This window comes from Babylonia areolata, chromosome 20 (assembly GCF_041734735.1).
Source record: "Babylonia areolata isolate BAREFJ2019XMU chromosome 20, ASM4173473v1, whole genome shotgun sequence".
NCBI classification, from domain to species: domain Eukaryota; kingdom Metazoa; phylum Mollusca; class Gastropoda; order Neogastropoda; family Buccinidae; genus Babylonia; species Babylonia areolata.
In genome coordinates, this window is record NC_134895.1 from 40,568,055 (window position 1) to 40,591,315 (window position 23,261).

General features: G+C 43.7%; 1 protein-coding gene across 2 annotated transcripts in view; it reads right to left on the reverse strand.

Annotated features, from left to right (window-relative positions):
• Window positions 1-442: 442 nt before the first annotated feature.
• The window catches only part of LOC143295502 (RB1-inducible coiled-coil protein 1-like), a 48,611-nt gene continuing 25,792 nt past the window's right edge, over window positions 443-23,261 (reverse strand). For both annotated transcript variants that reach the window (XM_076607225.1, XM_076607224.1), the window contains 12 exons: window positions 22,624-22,884; window positions 20,715-21,602; window positions 19,386-19,505; window positions 18,762-18,852; window positions 16,437-16,527; window positions 14,813-14,932; window positions 13,182-13,224; window positions 11,981-12,028; window positions 9,961-10,022; window positions 7,344-7,471; window positions 5,230-5,300; window positions 443-3,617 (listed from right to left, as the gene is read on the reverse strand). In XM_076607225.1, the coding sequence (XP_076463340.1) occupies window positions 3,525-3,617; window positions 5,230-5,300; window positions 7,344-7,471; window positions 9,961-10,022; window positions 11,981-12,028; window positions 13,182-13,224; window positions 14,813-14,932; window positions 16,437-16,527; window positions 18,762-18,852; window positions 19,386-19,505; window positions 20,715-21,602; window positions 22,624-22,884 (2,016 nt within the window). In that variant the 3' untranslated portion in view covers window positions 443-3,524. The remainder of the gene's footprint in view (window positions 3,618-5,229; window positions 5,301-7,343; window positions 7,472-9,960; window positions 10,023-11,980; window positions 12,029-13,181; window positions 13,225-14,812; window positions 14,933-16,436; window positions 16,528-18,761; window positions 18,853-19,385; window positions 19,506-20,714; window positions 21,603-22,623; window positions 22,885-23,261) is intronic.

The following is a 23,261-nucleotide window of genomic DNA, read 5'->3' on the forward strand; positions in this document are numbered from 1 at the left end:
AGACTCCCCGACACATCTGACAGCCTCTTCGGGCATGCTACCATTCCTAAAGCTGTCCAGTTTCAGTTTCAAAGAGGCCTTGAAATGTGTGGACTGATCCATACACACACCACCACATCTCCTTTTAAAATAATAAGGGGTGTGGGGGGTGGGGTGGCAAAACAGATGCCTGACCTTAGCATGGACCCTACATGTTAATCACATCCTATTCAAAAGTTCAGTAGTTTTTCATTCTCTAACTTTCCATCTGTTGACAGTTTTAATTGTCTGGTGTTTGTTTTTCTACTCTCTTCAAGTTCACAGATCCTTGTTCTCTTCTTTTCTCCCCCCAGCTACCGTCTTCAGGGTCAGATCCTTGCTCTTCTTCTTTTTTCCTTTTGTCTTTTTCAAGGCCACAGATCCTTGTTTGTTTTTTCATCTTCAAGGCCACAGATCCTTGTTCTCTTCTTTTGTCTGACCTGCCTCTAGTTCTGGTAGCCCACCACCCCTTCCCAGCCGACAGGTTTTGTTTCTTCTTTCGTTGTTAGCACTGTGAAGTTTCTGTTCATTGCCAGCGGCTGTCGTTTTGTTCTTACCAGAGACATCTAAGGCTTTGTAATCTCTGTTTCAGAGGTCAGGGAAGCAGATAAGTATTCAAGGTTAAAGTGTCAATCTGACTCTAGATGAAGCTTGAGTAAATTATCATTTTCATCATTAATGGTCAATGAGATGTGAGCTTATTTCAGAAAAGTGCAGTTGTAAGTTGCAATCGTTTTCTGTCCATTAAGTGGGTGCACTTTTGTCTGAACAGGGAAAACCAAGATGTGACTACTGTGAGTGGTGGATCTACTGATGCATAATGTCTAATAAAACACTGACCACATCACAACGGACCTGTGTCTTGTGAGGCACACCTGTCCGGTGTCAAACGTTACTGAATTAAGTGCCAAGGCCAAAAAAACAAAAAACGACAAAAACAAAAAAACTTAAAATATCAAAAACAAGATGTAAATCATTCAGATGCCACCAGCAATATTCATCTATTCAACCGGAAGCTGTTTTTAATTTCATGGTAAGTTCCCCGATTGACTGAAACTTTAAAAATGTTTAAAAATCATAAGTTTTCCAGTCCTGGACAAAATGTTTTGAAATACAATTACTGGTAGTACTTTTCCAGTTTCTTTATGTACTGCATGAACACCCATTTACGTTATGACAATGCTAACACTGATGATGATTCAACATTTTCTGGTGTTTTTTTCCCTGGTCAAAAGCATGGAAAATAGTATGTGTGTGTGTGTGTGTGTGTGTGTGTGTGTGTGTGCGCGCGCGCGCTAAGTAAAAGATTACTAAAAGATTTGTCTGGTGTTCAGGAAAAGTATTCAATCCATCAGCATTGTTGGATGAGGTGTAACATCATCTCTAACAGTGAACCCATTCACACATAGGTAAACTGAGGGAAACCGGAGTAAAGTCTCTTTCCCTCCCCAAGGACACAGCACCAAGACAAAACAGGGCCTGATCAGAGGTTCAGAGTCCAATCCTGCCACGACACCAACAGCATGGATATCAGAGTGACTCTCACAGAAATGGAAGATTTATTTGGAATGTATGAACATGCACATTTTGTGGATGTGTTTGCGATATCTGTGCAGAAATGAGTTTTGTTTATGTGAAGGGATTTGGAGACCCTAATAGAGCGGAAACAGTTGAGCTGAACAGTGACTATAACTTCATCATGACCAGCTGAACAGTGACTGTAACTTCATCATCATCAGTTTACCGTCATTATGAAGTTAGATTAAGTATTTTTTTTAAATCAAACACAAAGTCTAGCAAAAATCAAGCATACATATATATATTTCTTTTTTAATGCTTAGTATATATACATACATATATATATGTGTGTGTGTGTGTGTGTGTGTGTGTGCACGCGTGTGAAGACACAGATGGTTATGTTTCAACTTGCACTTCCAAGAGAAACTTCAGCAAATATTCATGGAAATCAATAATGAGAAATATTCGGTTAAATAAAGAGCAAACTCAAGATATATTTCTGCATCAACTGTACACTTGCTTTTTCTATGTGTTCAGAAGAAAAAAAGAAAGGCTCACTGATTTGACAGTTAATCTATTTTTTTAAAATTACCTTTTTTTTAAAACTTAGCATGCTGTACTCATTTTGCAAGTGAGAACAGATTAGATCACAGTGTGCCACTTTTTCACAGAGGAATGTATGAACTCTTTCCATACCTTCATCTATCAAGGTTTTCCAGATCATAAAGTGAGGATTCACTATGCTGACTAAGGTGCTTTCAGAAGGGGCTAAGACTAAAAGGAGCCAATCCGAACAATTCAAACCAAATAAATGACTTATCATTAGAATCAGCTGGGCCCCTCGTCTACTTTTCTGCTTACAGCGCAGCAGACCGCAAAGGGGCCATTTCATGGCTGGATACCTGTCAAAGTTCTTAAATTCAAAGAAAAAGGAAAATAAAGTCAAAAAGTCCCAATTCACCCACAAGCTGTGTTCAGTCCAGGTAAAATTTTTATTAAAAATTTTAAAAAATATTTATTTCCTTCACAACCCCCCAAAGCAGCACCTAGGCGGCATGACATCGTCTCAGCATTCCACGTGACCATTACCACTGCTTTTTTTTTTTTTACATTGAAAAGTCCAAGGATGAGATACAGACCTTGGATCATGACACTGTACATACTGACCTATACTTTGCACTGGCAGAGGTCTCAATCCAAGCAGACTTGTACACCAGTCACAAAGTACGTACAACGTTAAAAACCATTTTTAGGAGATTCATCCCCACATCCTGCTCAGTGTGATTGATACAATGGACAATGTGTGAAATTGCATATCTGAAAAAGGAATGGATCTTTACATGTTACTAACAGCTTATAAGCACATCAAGTGACCAAATTAATGATCTGATAATGACTCAAAGCAAACACCGTTTTCTTACCACATGGTTTAATCTTCTTTCTTTTTTTTTTCCAGTTTGTAATATCACCACACACACACACACACACACAATTCATAACACCCAAAAAAAAACAAACAATAAAAAGCTCAGCCATATTTTCAAAACATACAGCACAGCATATACACTGATTGAAATTTGTACAAATATCATCCTCACAAGTTCATTTATACTCAAACAGACCACTTGCCTTCACAACACCACCGAATTTCGAGGCCTCAGCTGAAGCCAAATACATGCAGGAAGGCAAATCTTTTTGCATAAAAAAACATGATAAAAACGTCCCCTCCCACTCCCTTCTACTCAAAAGAATCGCCAAAGAAAAAAAAAGAAAAACAAAACTACAACTACAAGACAAACTGACAAACAAAAAGGGACCTCCAGTCACTCGCTACTCTAAAAAACCAAAAAAGTAGGCGATGAGAACTGCTAAAAGTGTGACCCCAAGAGACACCATGACGCACTTGAACTCGGCGGAAAACTGTGCCCAGTTCAGCTCCTTGTGGAAGATCCCTTGGGCAGCAACGAAATAGCATTCCCTGTTGTTTCTTAGCTCCCTGTGGAGGAGCCCTTGGGCAGCCAGGGCTTGGCCTTCACACGGTAAAACTTGGTGTTCACCGGCACCTTGAACCGGTTCTGGGCCTGTGCCAACAACACAAACACACAATCCACATCACAGTGCAAGGCACACGTCCACTGTCCCCATAAACCATGAAATAGTTTCAGTCTTTCAATTGCATGAAAAAAAAAAACAACATTTACACACATTTAAACATGTGTAATAAGCAAATCCAGATCAGCAGGAAATCAAAACAATGACATCATAGCTTTATTATTTATCACTGTTGTTTACTATAGCCCTATTTGACTGCACATGGTCTCTCTTCACAGCATCCACACAGGTCCTGCACTGACATCGGTGCAGGACTGAGGTGTGAGGGAGAAAGGTAAAGACAAATAAATAGGAGAAAGCGAGAAAAGTAGACAGAGGGGCCTTGCCGATTCTAATGATAAGTCAATGTTCATTTTCTGTTCAAAGTATAAATGACAATTTTGTAGATTTCTGTTTCTTTTATTCCATTCTGTCCCATTTACATCAATTTGATAACTGAGAAAGATATGCCAATCAGGTATAAATTAAATCCGAATGAATTCGACATCAGAAATGTGCAGTCAAATGTTTTTGTACCCATTAGTGATGGTTGTTAGCGACACCACACATCATGCATAACCATGTTTACCCCTCCATGCAGGAAACCACACTGCATTTTGGGGTGTGTACATTGCTGGGTATGTCTTGTCTCCAAAATCACGGGCACAGATTACAGAGCTTTAACAGGCACATTTGATCTGCATGCATAATACATAATGGGGGTTCAGGCACAAAGCAGGATTGCACATCTGTTGACCCAAGAGATTAAAAAGATTATCAAAAAAAAAAAAAAAAAAAAAAAAAAAAAAAACCTACCACCCTAAACCCACCAAACACCATGGCAAGAGGGAGGTAGACTAAAACATCTTGGTAAAAGTCGACTCACTTGGGATAAAAGAGGCGACGTATTGAGCCACAAGCTCTTCTTCAGGCAAATGAAATGAGTGAGTGACAGACAGAAAGGTACAGACAAAGAGGGAGAGAGAGTAAAGTTCAGGAAAGGAAAGTGATGAGAAGTCACAGGAAAGGACACACACACACACACACACACACACACACACACAAAAAGCAGGATGAGTAGAACTGTCATTGTGAATGTATGAGGGAAAGAAAGGGTTCTGAAAGGGAAGGGTGAGGGAAGGGGGCAGGGGGTGAGAGGGCAGGAGTGAGGGAATTCAAACCCAGGACCCATGACAAGAATTCAAACCCAGGACCCTCTGAATCAATGTTCACTACTGTCACCACTCACCTCTTGCGCCTGCCATTTATCATCCTCCCCCACCCTACACAAACGCACACACAAAGACAAACACGCACACACACTCACAGCACGCAACCTTTCCCCAAGGAGGACAGTCAATGTTATGTTGTATGTATGTCTATTATCAATCCAAAAGAACCATACTCAACTGATACAAGTATGTGTTGTTATAATATGTACATTTATCATTTATAAAACAAAAAGGAGGAGGGGCGGGAGGGGGTGAGAAGACAAAAAAAGAAAAAAAAAAAAGAAAAAAAAAGAACGCAAACAAATGGAAAATAAAAATGGACGGAGCAGTCCCCCCCCCCCCGCAACCCCCCACTCGTGCGCATGCTCACCTTCCTGGCCTGACAGTACTCCCGCTCCGTCACTTCTGCCAGAACCCAGTTCTTCCTCACCTCCCCTTCCGCTGCACCGAACACAAAACAGATGTATGTTACTACTTCTCTGCACTAACAACTCAGGCACTGTGCAACCATGGAGAACACTCTCGTCATTACAACAAGTACAATACATATCAACAGAAACAAGTCCAAGTGCACATCTATCTATCTATCCATCAAAATATATACATGTGCATGTGTGTGTGTGTGTGTGTGTGTGTGTGTGTAAAACTAAAGAGCTGTGAAAAGGGTTTGTTTCTGGAGTGTGTGTGTGTGAGAGGGTTGAGGGGAGGGGTGTGAAAGGTGCTTCTAGGTTCCTACTAGAGTGCTGCCCAGCTTATGTCGGCCAGTGTATGTGTGTTTATGTAAGTGTGTGTGACGGTGGGGAAGAGAGAGAGAGAGAGAGAGAGAGAGAGAGAGAGAGAGAGTGTGTGTATGTGTGTGCATATGATGCAAAGTTGACTTACTTTGGTCCTGATGTGTGTCTGACAGCCTGATGAAGCCAAAGTAGAAGGTGAAAGCTTGAGAACAAATTTGAACTACATAGGAACAAGACGTGACATTTTGTTCTTTAACATACATATACATATCTACCTATCTGCACAGATATAGATATATATCTAAAACTTCAACTTTTTATCTAACAAATCAAACTCCAGGGGAACACAACTTGACGATCTATAATATATGTATGTATACATATTTATTAGGTATGTATGTATATAAATATATATTTGAGGAAGTTTTTATATATATATGTAAACTTCAACCTCTTTTTTTCTAATATATGTATGTATACATATATATTATGTATGTATGTATGTATGTATATAAATATATGTTTGAGGAAGTTATATATATATATATATATATATATAGATATAGATATAGATATAGATATATATACACTTCAACTTCTTTTTTTTAAAGCAAAAGTGGCGTGGTGTATATGGATCGGTCTGCACGCTACAACACAACCTTGAAACTAAAACTCTCTCTCTCTCTCTCACACACACACACACACACACACACACCAACTACAGCACCAGAGGTTGTACAACCTTCTTACGACAGGATCAAGGGCTGATACTCATCAACCTTGCTCAGGCAGCAGGAAACAGGCTGTGTTGCTGACACACAAGCAGCTGCTGCATTTGAATGATGAGCCTTGTGATTGAGCGAATTCATTTCCGTGTGGATTGAATAAAGCACTTCTGAGCTTACTGCAGCGACTGGAAACACGGACACATCGGACAGTGGCCTTCAAAGCACACTGATAGGATCAAGCAGCTGTGACACTCCATATATCCATCCATCTCTGCCTCTACTAGGTCGCTGCCCCCCCCCCCCCCCCCCTCCTCCCTCACCCCCACTGTGGATCAAAGCACTTTCCATGACTCCCCCCCTCTCCCCCCTCCCCTTCCCATCCACCTCTCAGACCTCCTCCTCTTCCAATCTTGAATCACATGCTTACATGACAACACCCATACAAAGCTAACTGCGATTGTTATGTTACAGGGGTGAAACGCCTTGAAGACAGTGGCTAATTCTTGTCACACAATTTGTGATCTGCAGGTTTCCCCTTTATCCTCCGTTGCTCTCTTTCCCATCCCCAACCCCCACTTTCCCCTGCCATATACCTACACACAACACAATGTTCCTCCCCTGTCACACCTTTAAAACACAATTCTGTCCCCTCCTTCCTCCCAAAGATAAGAATGTCCCGAATATATATATATATCTATATATCTATATATATGTTCAGAGAGGAACGGCAAGATCTTCATTTATCTAAGAAAACAAAATAATTATAACCTATCAGTGTGTGAGAGCGTGAATGTGTGTGTGTGTGTGTGTGTGTGTGTGTTTGTGTACACTCATGTGTGTGTGTGTGTGTGTGCGCGCGCGCGCACGTGTGTGTGAGTGTGTTAGTGTGAGTGCATGCGTGTGCGTATGCGAGTGTGTGCATATCTGTCTGTGTCTGTGAGAGTTTTGCACAGGCGCAGTCACCACCACCTCTCCAAACAAGCAGCCCTGTGAAGAGGGCCAAAGCGGGTGATGACACTGACCTGGTCGCAGGCCTAGCGCGTCAACGCAGTCACTGTGCAGAAAGTGCAGCGTGGTGCCCACCGTGAACACCACGTACTGGTTGTGACGCTCGTCCAGGCACAGTAACACGAGGTCACCCACGTTACACCTGCCGTCGCCAGGAGGAAAAACACCCCGCTTTTTATCCACCACCCACCAGCACTTCCCTCTCTCTCCTCTCCTGGTGTGACTGGCTGCACCCCCCCCCCTCCCACACCCCCCCCCCCCACTGTCCCCAAATCCCCCCCCCCCTCCCATCTTCCATTTTTTTTTTTTTCCACACTGGCATTTCTTGCCATGCCGCTTGTCTCAATGATTCTTTACTTGTCCGTTCCTTCACAGTTCCGCCATGAGGGTACCCACCACAGGAGATCCTGCACGGCCACACCCAGTGGTTTCTGTGTCTGGGTTCAGTAGTGCCGGTTCCAATTCAATGCGCACAGGACAGTACCTACTACGCCGTTTAGTTTTGACAATAAATGCCGAATCAATCGGGGGCAGAACGAGCCAGCATCTGCTCTGAATTAGACACAGCGGGTTCTTCTGGCACAAATATCATGACTTTTCAGTTCTGGATTCACCCTGGCACTGACACTGAGCAACGTTTCTGTATTCCATGATGATCAGTGATGATGGTACTGTCATGCTCAATGGCGATGGAGATCTGCATTCCATGCTTGATGAAGATGTTATGTTCCATAATGACTGATGAAGGAATTGTAATACTAAACACTGCATTCCATGACTGATGAAGATATTGTGAAGTTAAACAGATCTATGTTATCAGTGATGAAGATACCTGTGATGCTAAACAAATCTGCATTCCATGACCAATGAAAATGATATGCTAATCAGAACTATGCTCCATAACTGATGAAGATGACAGCTTGGAATGCCAATCAATTCTAATAGTAATACTGCACAACAGGACAACAAACTCACGCATGGCAACAATCACCCGAGTGTTGGTGTTGGTCAGGAAATTAGATCAGCACTCAAAATCACGTATGAGGTGTCTCAACAGGAGTCAACTCTTGTAATCTTTCATCCCATTGGAGCCCAAATCACAATCAACTCTGGGCAAGTCAAATCAGGTGATATCAATCAAGGCTTCTGGCTAGGACTGAACTCCAACTTCCCAGTACATCAAAAGGGCTGACCACTGAGCAATGACTGCTCCGGTCAATGCTGATTGAGGATGGAAGATTGTATGGAAATTTTTAGAAGTCCATTCACACAACAGAAAGACAAGAAAAGTAAAGAAAAGTGGACAAGCATCATAAGCCCCCTGCTAAGGTACTGCTCTGTGTGCGTTCCCATCAGTGCAGCACAACGACAGAGCTCAGTCATTCACAAGGTTATGGAAGTCAACTCCCAACAATACACAGCGGGCACTGGCAGAGGTGTTTTCTCTCAGGTCCACACACGTTAACTGACCATCATCAGCCTGAACCAGCTCTTGGGTCACGTTAACAGATCGCATTCAGTCTGAACCACCTTCACATGCACAGACAGGAAGAATTTCAAAATACGCAGGTTAAAGATCCTGTCATCCATCACACACATTGTTGGGACAACGGAAACAAAACAGCCAGCTAACATATATAACAGCCTCTGAAAACAGAATATGGCTGCCTCACCAACAGGGTTATAGACAACACAAAAAAAATCCAAGCACACGAGGGAATATAGAAAGAAAAACACCAATCAACTGCGAAAAAAAAAATCGCAGAAAAAGGAAAATGACAATGATTGAGAAATAATGGAAAGCCTTCATTGCCATTACCGTTTCAACTGATCAACAACAATGATGCATACGACTGCAAGGTAACCCATCTTTTGACCTGCTTGGAGATATAATTTGACAAAAAAAACAAGAACGCCAGAGAATCGACAGACAGAAAATAAGAAAAAATTTAGCCGTATGAAGAGCACAGGAACAGGAGTCATGATGGCTGCCGGAAAAAGAGGGCGCTAGTCAGGGGGGGCTGGGGAGGTTACCTACTTCCGGGAGGTTATCGGCCGTAGTTACTTTCATTTTCTCCGCATAGGCGGATAGTAGTTTGCACAGGGCAGGAATGTCAGACCCCTGCCGGAGTCTGCACTAGTTGGGTCACGGTTAAGTATGTGTAATTAAACCCATCTTGTTCCCCTTCATGAAAAGGACACCACACAAAGTTAAGTAGGCTAAAGCTCCCACAGCCTTACCATAGGCATCAGAACGGTCAATTCCTACCCACTGTGTCAGGCTCTGCATAGGAAGGCAGGGCCCAATCCTCTCCAGCCGAAGACAGATACCCTATTTACACTTTGGCGGAGTGAGAAAAATAAATCATCGGGAGTGAAGAAAGCCTACCTTTCCTAAGGGACACACAACATCATGCTGAAAAGGGGCCTTGGACCCCGGTCACTGGTCAACACTGGATCAGAAGTTCAACGCCTGACCAACTGGACGCCCAGTTGAAATGGCTGTGTATCACATTTTACCAAGAAAACCACACAGCGAACACACACACACACACACACACACGGGCCATGAGTTCATTCACACAGCCCGTGATGGCACAAAGACGGGTCAGACAGGAGAATGGAACCTACGTCAGGATGGACACTTTGTCCCGGGCCTCCTTTCGCACACTGGTCGTCATGGAGGTCTCCATCTGTTCAAATAGACAAAAAAAACAATTAAAACAAATTTTCTTTGCCTGTGAATGCTTAACTGTCTATACACTTACCACGCTTTATACATACTCGTGTCTCTCGTAACTATGCTTTATGCGTATTCTTAACTTAAACACATTTAAGTGTACCCTAGCTCTCTAAACTCTCAACCACACTTTATGCACACTCTGGCTGTCTAAACTCTCAACCACACTTTATGCATTCTCTAGCTATCTAAACTCTTAAACACATTTTATGCATACTCTGGCTGTCTGAACTCTTAAATACACTTTATGCATACTCTGGCTGTCTTAACTCTTAAACACACTTTATGCATACTCTGACTGAACTCTTAAACACATTTTATGCATACTCTGGCTGTCGGAACTCTTAAATACACTTTATGCATACTCTGGCTGTCTTAACTCTTAAACACACTTTATGCATACTCTGACTGAACTCTTAAACACATTTTATGCATACTCTGGCTGTCGGAACTCTTAAATACACTTTATGCATACTCTGACTGAACTCTTAAACACATTTTATGCATACTCTGGCTGTCTGAACTCTTAAATACACTTTATGCATACTCTGGCTGTCTAAACTCTTAAATACACTTTATGCATACTCTGGCTGTCTTAACTCTTAAACACACTTTATGTATACTCTTAAACACACTTTATGCATACTCTGACTGAACTCTTGAACACACTTTAAGCATACTCTGGCTGTCGGAACTCTTAAATACACGTTATGCATACTCTGGTTGTCTAAACTCTTAAATACACTTTATGCATGCTCTGGCTGTCTTAACTCTTAAACACACTTTATGCATACTCTGACTGAACTCTTAAATACACTTTATGCATACTCTGGCTGTCTTAACTCTTAAACACTTTATGTATACTCTGGCTGTCTGAACTCTTAAATACACTTTATGCATGCTCTGGCTGTCGTAACTCTTAAACACTTTATGTATACTCTGGTTGTCTAGATTCTTAAACACACTGTTAAACACACTTTATGCATACTCCAGGTGATTAGACTGTTAACCATACTTCATGCAATGAGGCATACTCTAGGAGTCTAGATTCATTAGCATACTTCATGTAATGTTGTTTTCACCAACCGTCTAAGACTCTCATTCACATTTTACACACTCTTCCTGTTGCTGTAAGTGCCTTGGAAACAAAAATACAATGATTATTAACAACATGTCTAACTTTCCAACTGAAACACACCAAATGAAATGTCAGTTTGTTAACTGTGATTTATGCATTGTATTACCCATCTGTGAATTACCTATCAATAATCTGCACAGAGCCTACTATGTTTACATACATTCGCAGAAACGTCATTGTTGCTCATGACCATTTACGATTGAGATTGCGCCATAATTTTAGCTCAATTGGCCAAACGAGCTAAGTAAGTTTGTGACCTGATGCAAGTCTTTGTCAGATACAAAACATGAGTGCCAAAGAATCGACAGACAGACAGAAATACGAAAAAAACCTTAGCCGTATGAGGAACACAGGATCAGGAGTCAAGATGACTGCCGTAAAAAGAGGGCAATAGTCAGGGATGCACAGGGGAGGTAACCTACTTCGGGAGGTTATCAGCCGTAGCTACTTTTGTTTTCTCCACATAGGCGGGTAGTAGTTTGCACAGGACAGGAATCTGACCCCTGCCAGAGTCTGCACTAGTGGGTCACAGTTAAGTATGTGTAATTAAATCTAAGATCAATCCAGAATGGTATTCTATACACTTCATATTCCCTTCCAAATAAACATCTTTTTCTTTCCATTTCCAAAATGTATCATAAATGTTTCACTGCATAATCCAAAAACACCACCACCACCACCACCAAATGAAGTATTAGAAGGAAAAAAAATGCTAAAAATGAATGCCTTTCAATTTGAATCATTAACTATACCATACTTGGTGACACACTCACCAGTTTCTTTTCCAGCTCTGAAATTTTCTGGTCCTTCATTTGCACCTCCTGTTATAAGAAAAAACGCATATTAATAATCATAACATTAATACATTTAAAATATTTGTTTCTATATTGAGACAGGACACAAATAATGAAGATGTTGAGATCAGTGACAATCTAATGTTATCTTTCTGCAGAAAGAGTTTACTGGTCTAGAAATCATCACCTGAAATACATTTACCAGTGTAGTAAATGATCAATGTAATATAATGAGCGGTTCTGATGAAATCTCTATTTTTCGCAGATCAGAATCATTGCAGAAATGTCTACCAAGGATTTAGCCTAGAAAGCAATGTCTTCATAAAAGCAATAGCACGTAATTTTTTATACTCTTCCTCAAAGAACTGTACTTTGAAACTACTTCTGCTTTCATGGGCTGCAACCCCAATGTTCACTTGTAAGAATGGGCTTTTAACGTGTGCAACCATTCTTTACCTCCCCATGTATGCAACCACACTCCATTTTGGGGGATGTGCATGCTGGGTATGTCCTTGTTTTCGTAACACTGACATGGATTACAGAATCTTAAACATGCATATTTATTCTTCTGCAAAGGGGGTTCAGGCACTAGCAGGTCTGCACATATGTTGACCTGGAAGATCAGAAAAATCTCCACCAGTAACCCACCAGGTGCACTGAAACTGGGGACCCAAGCCAGGAAACAGACTGTGAAACTAAAACTAACATTTAAATTTTCTTATGCCTATACACAAGCATTCACAATGTCAAGTCATACTTTTATATATTAATCTATAAAAAAAAAAGAGAAAAAAGAAAGACCTAAAATAACATGTTTGACTACTACTACTATTGCAAGTTTACTAATATAGCACCAAATCAAATAAATTTTGCTCTAAGCGTTTTACAATACAACAATTCCATAAAACTAACATTACAATATGTTATACACTATCCATCAAACCAAGTAAGTCCAACTGATTGAGAAACATAACAAGAAATGCACCAATAGTTCAGTGAGTTTCAACACACATCGCAAACTATGTGTGCACGCATACAAAGATACTCTTAATGCACACGCATACATAGCACTGAATCAAAGGCAGTTTGGAAAAGGGGAGTCATAAGGTTGGTTTTGAAATGAAGTAGATTCAGGAGACACAGCTGTCAGACATCAGCCCAGATCACAAAACCAACTGACCTGTTCAGAGTACACCGACTGTGTCATGACTCCCTCTGTGCCACTGGAACAAAACAATCACTTTGGAATCAGTCACTGTGTGTGTGTGTGTGTGTGTGTGTGTGTGTGTGTGACTGTGTGTGTGTGTGTGTGTGTGTGACTGAGTGTGTGTGTGTGTGTGTGTGTGTGCGTGCGTGTGTGTGTGACTGAGTGTGTGTGTGTGTGTGTGACTGAGTGTGTGTGTGACTGAGTGTGTGTGTGACTGAGTGTGTGTGTGACTGTGTGTGTGTGTGTGTGTGTGTGTGTGTGTGTGTGTGTGTGTGTGTGTGTGTGTGTGACTGAGTGTGTGTGTGTGTGTGTGTGTGTGACTGAGTGTGTGTGGTGTGTGTGTGACTGAGTGTGTGTGTGTGAGTGTGTGTGTGTGTGTGTGTGTGTGTGTGACTGAGTGTGTGTGTGTGTGCGTGTGTGTATGTGTGACTGAGTGTGTGTGTGTGTGACTGAGTGTGTGTGTGTGCGTGTGTGTATGTGTGACTGAGTGTGTGTGTGTGTGCGTGTGTGTATGTGTGACTGAGTGTGTGTGTGTGCGTGCGTGTGTGTGTGTGACTGAGTGTGTGTGTGTGTGACTGAGTGTGTGTATGTGTGTGTGTGTGTGACTGAGTGTGTGTGTGTGTGACTGAGTGTGTGTATGTGTGACTGAGTGTGTGTGTGTGTGCGTGTGTGTGTGTGACTGAGTGTGTGTGTGTGTGACTGAGTGTGTGTGTGTGCGTGTGTGTGTGTGTGTGTGTGTGACTGAGTGTGTGTATGTGTGACTGAGTGTGTGTGTGTGTGTGACTGTGTGTGTGTGTGTGTGCGTGCGTGCGTGTGACTGAGTGTGTGTGTGTGTGTGTGTGTGTGTGTGTGTGTGTGTGACTGAGTGTGTGTGTGTGTGTGTGTGTGTGTGTGTGTGTGTGTGCGCGCGTGTGTGTGCGTGTGACTGAGTGTGTGCGTGTGTGTGTGTGTGTCAGTGTGAGTGTGTGTGTGTGTGTGAGTGTGTGTGTGTGACTGAGTGTGTGTGTGTGACTGAGTGTGTGTGTGTGTGTGTGTATGTGTGTGTATGTGTGCGGGTGGTGGTGTTTACAAAATCTGTATGTATGTAAGAACATGGTCTATGTCCATATATGTTTGTTGGCTTCTTGGTATGTTTGCAGGCAAGCATGAATAGTAGTAGTAGTAGGCCTCCTTCGGTCATGGCTCACCATGGATAGAGTATATCCGACCTAATGTCTAACTGGGCTGTCTGCTTGGACCAAGCAGCGTTGCCTGTGACTGTAGAGACTGATGCGAGAGAGACAGTCTCTGCTGCAGTGGTCACATGTGTAAGCTAATGCTGGTCTGTTGGCTGCCGTCCCTTTTCTGTAAGCTAGCTTTTCTGCTGCAGCAGCTGACAGTTTGTCCTCACCCATACATGCATACACACGAATATATATATATCAGAAATGTGTGAGTGCTCAAGTATATAATTTTGTACAAGGCCATTTTGTTTCTACTTTTCAAACCTGTACATGTATTGATGTGTTCGTTATTTGTCATAATCAACGACCAAAAAAACTGTAAAGAAGAAGAAAAGTGCACTGAATACATGCAGGAGCAACCCAGGAGGACCCCCAACTGACCTCTGCGCCATGTCGTAGAGGGGTGTGGCAGAGGCGGTCATCACATTGTACTGCTCGCTGTAGTACTGAAGCTGCATCTGCATCGCCCCCATCTCACTCTCCAGGCGCTGCTTCTCACGCCTGTCACCGGAAAACTTTCACTTTCAATGAACAGTGCAGGCTTGTCCCTATGAACGCTACTTCACATACACACAGCACGCTGGTCAGGCTTTGAGGAGAATCGAGAAAGAGGAGGAGGAGCAGAGAAAGAAGGTGGAGGAGGAGGAGCAGAAAATGGCAAAAGGAGGAGTTGAAGGTTGAGAAGGAGGAGAAAAAAGTAAGAGGATGAGGAGGAGAAGGTGGAGGAGGAGCAGAAAAAAGCAAAAGGAGAAGGTGGAGGAGAAAAGGTGGAGGAGGAGAAGAGAAGGCAAAAGGAGGAGGAGGAGAAGACGAAGGTGGAGGAGGAGCAGAAATGGCAAAAGGAGGAGGAGAAGGTGGATGAGGAGCAGAAAAGGCAAAAGGAGGAGGAGAAGATGGAGGAGGAGCAGAAAAAAGCAAAAGGAGGAGGAGGAGGAGGAGAAGGTGGAGGAGGAGCAGAAAAAAGCAAAAGGAGGAGGAGGAGGAGGAGAAGGTGGAGGAGGAGCAGAAAAGGCAAGAGGAGGAGGAGGAGAAGAAAGTGGAGGAGAAGGAGAAAAAAGCAGAAGATGGAGGAGAAGCATGTGAAGGAGGACTGGAGGTGGAACAACAGCAGAAGGAAGAGGAGGAAAAGGAGGAGAGGAGGAGCAACAGAAGGAGAATGAGGAGTAGGAGGAGGAGGAGCAGAAGTAGAAGGAGGAGGAAGGAGGAGGTGTCTGAGGATATCAACTGATCAAGAGTCCTCAGACATGACATATCTTTTAATTAATTAACATCTCATACAAAAAGAAAAAAAATGGCAAGGAGGAATTACATTGCTGGACAAAAAGATCTCTCAACTTTGACACATAAAATCTGAGAGAAATTAATGTATTCTAATATCAGATAAAAAGCCCATGAGATAAATAAGATTTAAGTTAAACTGATTTTTTGATACACTGTGAAATAACCCTGTAAGAATAATGTTTAATAATGTTTAATAAAGTCTTCATTAATACCGGAGTAACTATCACATCATAAGCCATTATTTACAACTTCAAAACTTCTATGCATAAACACCCACACACATTCACACAAGCTACATACCCACACCATCACAACATAAAACAACCACTGATTTCAGCCAACTACTTTGTTCTTGGACTGCGACTCCCACGTTCACTCATATGTATACGAGTGGGCTTTTACGTGTACAACCGTTTTCACCCTGCCATTAACAGCAGCCACACTCCGTTTTCGGGTGTGTTCGTGCTGGGTATATTCTTCTTTCCATAACCCACCGAACTCCAACATAGATTACAGGATCTTTAACGTGCATATCTGCTTGTGTACACACACGAAGGAACTTCAGGCACAAGCAGGTCTGCACATACATGTTGACCTGGGAGACTGGAAAAATCTCCACCCTTTACCCACCAGGCCGCTGTTACCGAGATTCAAACCTGGGACCCTCAAGCTCAGTCAGACAAAGACCACAAGTGCACAGCAAGAACCGTCAACCAGAACTCACTTGAGGTTGGATGCCTCCTCCTTGACACTGGCCAGCCGTTTCCTGATGACGTTGATCTCCTCATCATGCTCCCTCTCCTCCACATCACCACCTGTGGCACATACACACACAGCAAGCCTTCCAGTCTTTCTGCTGCCCCATCATCTGCACTGTTTTCAGTGACACTACCCCCACACTGCTGGTTTCCAAGCTTCCCATACAGGGGCTACACCCAGGTTCATCCGGCACAGTCCCAGTGTCGGCAGTCCAGAGGGAACTATTGATGTGAGGCTGCCAGGAGGCCACATACCAGGGGAGACCCTGCACTGCTGCCCTGTCATTTTGGTTGTGTTTGGTAGTGCCTGTTCTGAATCGGCGTACTATGGACACACCCTACCATGTCCCCTACTGACAACAATCATTGCTTTGTGATGGGTTACTCGTTGGGTTACGCTGCTGGTCAGGCATCTGCTTGGCAGATGTGGTGTAGCGTATATGGTTTGTCCGAACGCAGTGACGCCTCCTTGAGCAACTGAAACTGAAACTTTGTGATGAATCCAGACTAAGTGAGCCCCCAACCCCACCCCACCCCACATGTTCCATTCTTCTTCTTCTGTTTCTTCTTTTTCTTTAGGTTCCACAGAATTTTGAACTTTTTGTTTTCTATATTTTGATGTGATAAGCTGATGAAGACGCTGATATCGGGGGTCTGTACTCTCATAATGCGTCCCAGCATTAACCAGGCTGAAACATATAGACACCTGTCAGGAAATCGGAGCAACGCTCCTAAAGACGCATCTGTCTTCCCAGTCAGCTGGTCAGCCTTTTGTTTCTGTCCAGTCTGACACTGTCATCTCTCATGAACCGTCACATGACATAGAACGTTCCTCTTTCTTCAACACATTGTCAGGAATGAGGACGACACTGCTGACTGAATACAGAGTGCTGACACTCCCTCCTAGAGAAACCTAACAGCACATGGTCAATGCTCTCTCTCCTATCTAGGTCCACTAGTATGGAACAACAAAACATCACTCTCTCCTATCTAGGTCCACTAGTATGGAACAACACATCACTCCCTCCTATCTAGGTACACTAGTATGGAACAACAAAACATCACTCTCTCCTATCTAGGTCCACTAGTATGGAACAACAAAACATCACTCTCTCCTATCTAGGTCCAGTAGTATGGAACAACAAAACATCACAGTAGTATGGAACAACAAAACATCTCTCTCCTATCTAGGTCCACTAGTATGGAACAACAAAACATCACTCTCTCCTATCTAGGTCCAGTAGTATGGAACAACAAAACATCACTCTCTCCTATTTAGGTCCACTAGTATGGAACAACAAAACATCACTCTCTCCTATCTAGGTCCACTAGTATGGAACAACAAAACATCACTCTCTCCTATCTAGGTCCACTAGTATGGAACAACAAAACATCACTCTCTCCTATCTACGTCCAGTAGTATGGAACAACAAAACATCACTCTCTCCTATCTAGGTCCAGTAGTATGGAACAACAAAACATCATAGTATGGAACAACAAAACATCACTCTCTCCTATCTACGTCCAGTAGTATGGAACAACAAAACATCACTCTCTCCTATCTAGGTCCAGTAGTATGGAACAACAAAACATCACATGGTCAATGCTCTCTCTCCTATCTAGGTCCAGTAGTATGGAACAACGAAACATCACAGCAGTATGGAACAACAAAACATCACATGGTCAATGCTATCTCTCCTATCTTGGTCCAGTAGTATGAAACAACAAAGCATCACTCTCTCCTATCTAGGTCCACTAGTATGGAACAACAAAACATCACTCTCTCCTATCTAGGTTCAGTAGTATGGAACAACAAAACATCACTCTCTCCTATCTTGGTCCAGTAGTATGGAACAACAAAACATCACAGTAGTATGGAACAACACAACATCACTCTCTCCTATCTAGGTCCAGTAGTATGGAACAACAAAACATCACTCTCTCCTATCTAGGTCCAGTAGTATGGAACAACAAAACATCACTCTCTCCTATCTAGGTCCAGTAGTATGGAACAAACTGCCCATCTCAATCTGTCACATGGATTTTTCAGAAGCTTCTGATCACAGAAGCAAGACATTATTTTTAGTTTTGTTCCTGGTTTTAAACCCTGTGTATCTTCATAATTCACATGTGTGTGCATGTATGTATGCACACATGAATGTGCGTGCGTGTGTGTGTGCATGCGTGGGTGGGGTGCATGTGCGTGTGTGCGTGCGTGCGTGCGCGCGTGCCTGCATGTGCGTGTGTGTGCGCATGTGTGTTTGTGGCAATAAGCACACTGGTACACTCACCATCCATCATTATGTCCAGCTGAGCGGTTAGCTTTTCGATCATGGCATCCTTGTCCTTGACAGCTTTGGTGATGGCTTCATTGAAGTTGATCTGTGAACAGTCCAAAATCATTAGGGATCAACTGTCCATAAGTTTTACAGTTCTCACTGCAGTTTATTGACGTTGAAAACAGTCCTCATCACCAATGACTAACTTTCCGTTAGTTTTACAACTCTGACTATAGTTTAATGAAGTGGATCTGTAATCATCTGTGACACATCAACTATGAGTTTTACAGCTCTGACTATAGTTTACTTAATCAATCTATAAACAGTCATGGTACATCAGTGGCCAATTCGATAGTTTATTGAAGCTGATCTGTTATCAGATGTGCTACATCAACTGTCTTGGATTTACACTTCTGACTATAGTTAATTGATCTGGAAACACTCATGGTAAATCAATAACCAACTGTCAGTTATAATATTTTTTAACAATAATTAATTTTTGTATAGCGTTATGATACCTCAAACCTTGATGGAACCGTTGGAACAGGTGTGCAACGTCTAACCATGACACCTAGTGCAGTTAAACCTTTTTTTTTTTTTTAATGTTTGCAGTGGAACCACATGACAGGGACAGACCTGTCTCTCAGCCAGCACGGCACTCTTGCAGGTCTGCACAGCCTCCTCCTTGTCCCTCTGGTGCCGCTCCTCCAGTTCTGCCACCTGCCTCTCCCTCCCTCGCTTCTCCTCCTCCAGCAGCTGAAAGCAGTTTATTTCATCACTTCCTCAAGCCCAACTGAACGACACAGGAAACCAGTGATGAGCGCCTGAAGGCAGCTGTCAATCAGCTCTTTACCCTGGTAGGAAGCCTGTTGTGCAAATGACTGTGTGTGTGTTTGAAAAGCGCTTTGGTTACTGACCAAAGATGAGTGCTATATAACATTTATAAGTTACATTTTAAGTACCAATATCCATGTCTTTGCCCACAAACCTTTGGGCAAGCTCTCAGTCAAGGCCTGACCAAGCCTTGGGTTTATCATGGAAAGGCCAGGCATCTGTATCTTACATATGTGTTTCTTCTTCTTCTTCTTCTTCTGCGTTCACTCGTATGCACACGAGTGGGCTTTTACGTGTATGACCGTTTTTACCCCGTCATGTAGGCAGCCATACTCCGTTTTCAGGGGTGTGCATGCTGGGTATGTTCTTGTTTCCGTAACCCACCGAACGCTGACATGGATTACAGGATCTTTAACGTGCGTATTTGATCTTCTGCTTGCATATACACACGAAGGGGGTTCAGGCACTAGCAGGTCTGCACCTATGTTGACCTGGGAGATCGAAAAAATCTCCACCCTTTACCCACCAGGCGCCGTCACCGTGATTCGAACCCGGGACCCTCAGACTGACAGTCCAACGTTTTAACCACTCGGCTATTGCGCCCGTCATATGTGTTTGATTCTGGGACAGGCTCTCACCCAAGGTCTGACCAACATGCTGGGTTTATTCACTGTCCGGCATCTGTTTCTTTGGGGGTTTTTAACAGCAAAGAAGGCACATTAAAGCACACAAGGAAAAAAAAACATCTGGTGCCAGTGACCCATTTTCTGGAATCCTGACCAATCAGTGTTCCTTTAGCATGTATATGTACACAACAGATGTACTTTACCTGGGCTTTCATCAGCTGTGCCATTCCTTGGTTGTGTGATCAAGTCCTCATGTCAGTGTACTACATTTCAAACTGTTAAATATTCTTCGTATCAATAACTGTAATCAACAACCCTTTGTTACTGCCTACTTTTATTGACATCTACTAAGTACTTTTATCGCCATCCAATCTTTCACATCCATAGAGTCACAATTCAATGCTTAAGAGTGAGCAAATTTAACTGTCAAGACAGAAGGAAATGAATACTTAAAAACAACAACAACAAAAAAAAGAGATAAAGATAACGAGTGAAGCAATCCCACCTGTTCGTACTGCTGGGACACCTCTGCCTTTGCCTTCTGCACAGCTTGTGCCACCAGTCGCTGAAGCTCCTCCTCAGACAGGACCTCCCCCCCCTCACTCTGAACGCTGCGCTCGTCCACTTCACAACCCTCGCTCTGCACCGCACGTTCGCTGACAGGTGACGCCTCGCTCTGAACGCCCTGCTCACAGCTGGAAGAGCCGTCACTCTGAACGCCCTGCTCACTCAGGCGCAGCCGCTCGCTCTGCGTCACCTGGTCACAGACGTCCCGAACATTCTGCACGCCTCGCTCTGCCGAGAAGTAGTCTGTCTGCACGGCCAGGTCCCCCAAGCCCCATCCCTCCTCCCACTGCACGCCGTGGTCCCTCACCTCGCACGCCTCGCTCTGCATCTCACGGTCGTCCAGGCTCACAAAGGAAGCATCACTCTGCGTGCCCTGATCGCAGCATGACGACGTGTCTTCGACTTCACTCTGCACCTCCGCCTCCCTCACCTCCGGCACAGCCACAGCCTCCTCCAGCTCCGCCTTGACACGCTCCAGCTTGAGGTCAAACTCCGACTGCAGGTCTGCCTCCTGGGCGGCCAGCCTGCCGGTCCACTCGCTCTGCATGGCCTCCAGCTCCGCCCGGTGCAGGCTCTGCAGCTCCTCCTCCCTCTCCCCCAGCAGCCTGGCCTGCTCCGTCCTCAGCTCCTCCATCTCCGCATGCTTCTGCTCACTCTCCTTCCGTGCCAAGGACTCCGCTTCCTTCCGCAACTCTTCCACAAGGGCGGCACGGACCTGCTCCACAGCCTGGGTCTTCTCGGCCAGCAGTGCCTCCTGCAGCTCCTGCCTCTCCACCGCCCACTGCTGCCGCAGAGACTCCACCGCTGCCTCCTTGTCTGACGCCGCCTGGACACAACACACACATCATTGTACTGTGTTGCATTGCATTGCATTGCACTGTATTGCACTGCACTGTATTGTATTGTGTTGTCATTTGTTGCATTGCATTGTACTGTATTCCTTTTACTTTTTGTTTGTTTTTTTGTTTACAACAGATTTCTGTGTGAAAGTTGGGCCACACCTCGCTATCTCCAAGAAAAGTGTGTCTGCCATAGTGTAGTGCCAGTCTTTTTTTTCATTTCTTTTTTTCCATGATATGATGATGATATGATATGGATACTTATAATGCCTATCTTCAGTCAGAGACCAAACTCTAAGTGCTTTACACACATAGTCACTTTCACAACAGGCTGCCTACCTAGGGTAAAGCAGACTTACAGCAGCCATTTGGCACTCATCATTCATTTCCCGTGTCATTCAATCACGTTTCAGTCATGCACACACACACACTCACTCACTCAGACATGCAACACTGTATCTGTATAATCATTTTAGTCTATATACCCTGCCATGTAGGGTAGTGGAGAGGAGTGATGGCCTAGAGGTAACGCGTCCGCCTAGGAAGCAAAGAATCTGAACGTGCTGGTTCGAATCACGGCTCAGCCGCCGATATTTTCTCCCCCTCCACTAGACCCTGAGTGGTGGTATGGACGCTAGTCATTCGGATAAGACGATAAACCGAGGTCCCGTGTGCAGCACGCACTTAGCACACGTAAAAGAACCCACAGCAACAAAAGGGTTGTTCTTGGCAAAATTCTGTAGAAAAATCCATGTCAATAGGAAAAACAAATAAAACTGCACAGAGGAAAAATACAAAAAAAAAAAGGGTGGCGCTGTAGTATAGCGACGCGCTCTCCCTGGGGAGGGCAGCCTGAATTTCACACAAGAAAAATCTGTTGTGATAAAAAGAAATACAAAATACAAAATACAAAAACAAAATGTAGGCAGCCATACCCCTGAGAGCACTGGGCATGTTCTCGTTTCCATAGCTACCCAAAAGTTGACATGAAACCCTGTTAGTTCTCACCTGTGCCAGCTCTTTCCCGGCCTGATCCAGGCGTGTCTGCAGCAGCGTTGCCGCCGACTCCTGGTGGTCCAGGGCCTCGCGCATCTCGGTGCGCACGCGGTCCGTCTCCACCTCCACCGCCAGCAGGTTCTGGCGCTGCAGCTCCTGCAGCTCCGTATCGTGCCGCTGCCTCTGGGCCTCCGCCTCTCGCTCGTGCCTCTCCCGCTGCTGCTGCAGGTCTCGGTTCAGGTCCGTGATGCACTGCGTCAGGTCCAGCAGGCGCTGTTGCCCCATCGCCATCAGAACAACAAAAAAAAGAAGAAAAAAAAGAATTAGAAATAAAGATTTTTTTTTTTTTTTTTCTTTAAAGAGGTCAGGGAAGTACTGTGCTGTGTGTTGTGCATCGCAAGTCTGGTTTTTTTTCCCTGGTTGTGCATCCCAACTTTTCATTCTCCCTTTGCTGTGCTTTTTTTTTTTTTTCTTTTTCTCTTTGCTGTGCATCACAAGTTTTCTTATTTCCCTTTGTTGAGCATCACAAGTTTTCTTATTTCCCTTTGTTGAGCATCACAAGTTTTCTTTCTTTTTCCCTTGGTTGTGCATCACAAGTTTTCTATTTTCCCTTGGTTGTGCATCACAAGCTTTATATTTTCCCTTTGCTG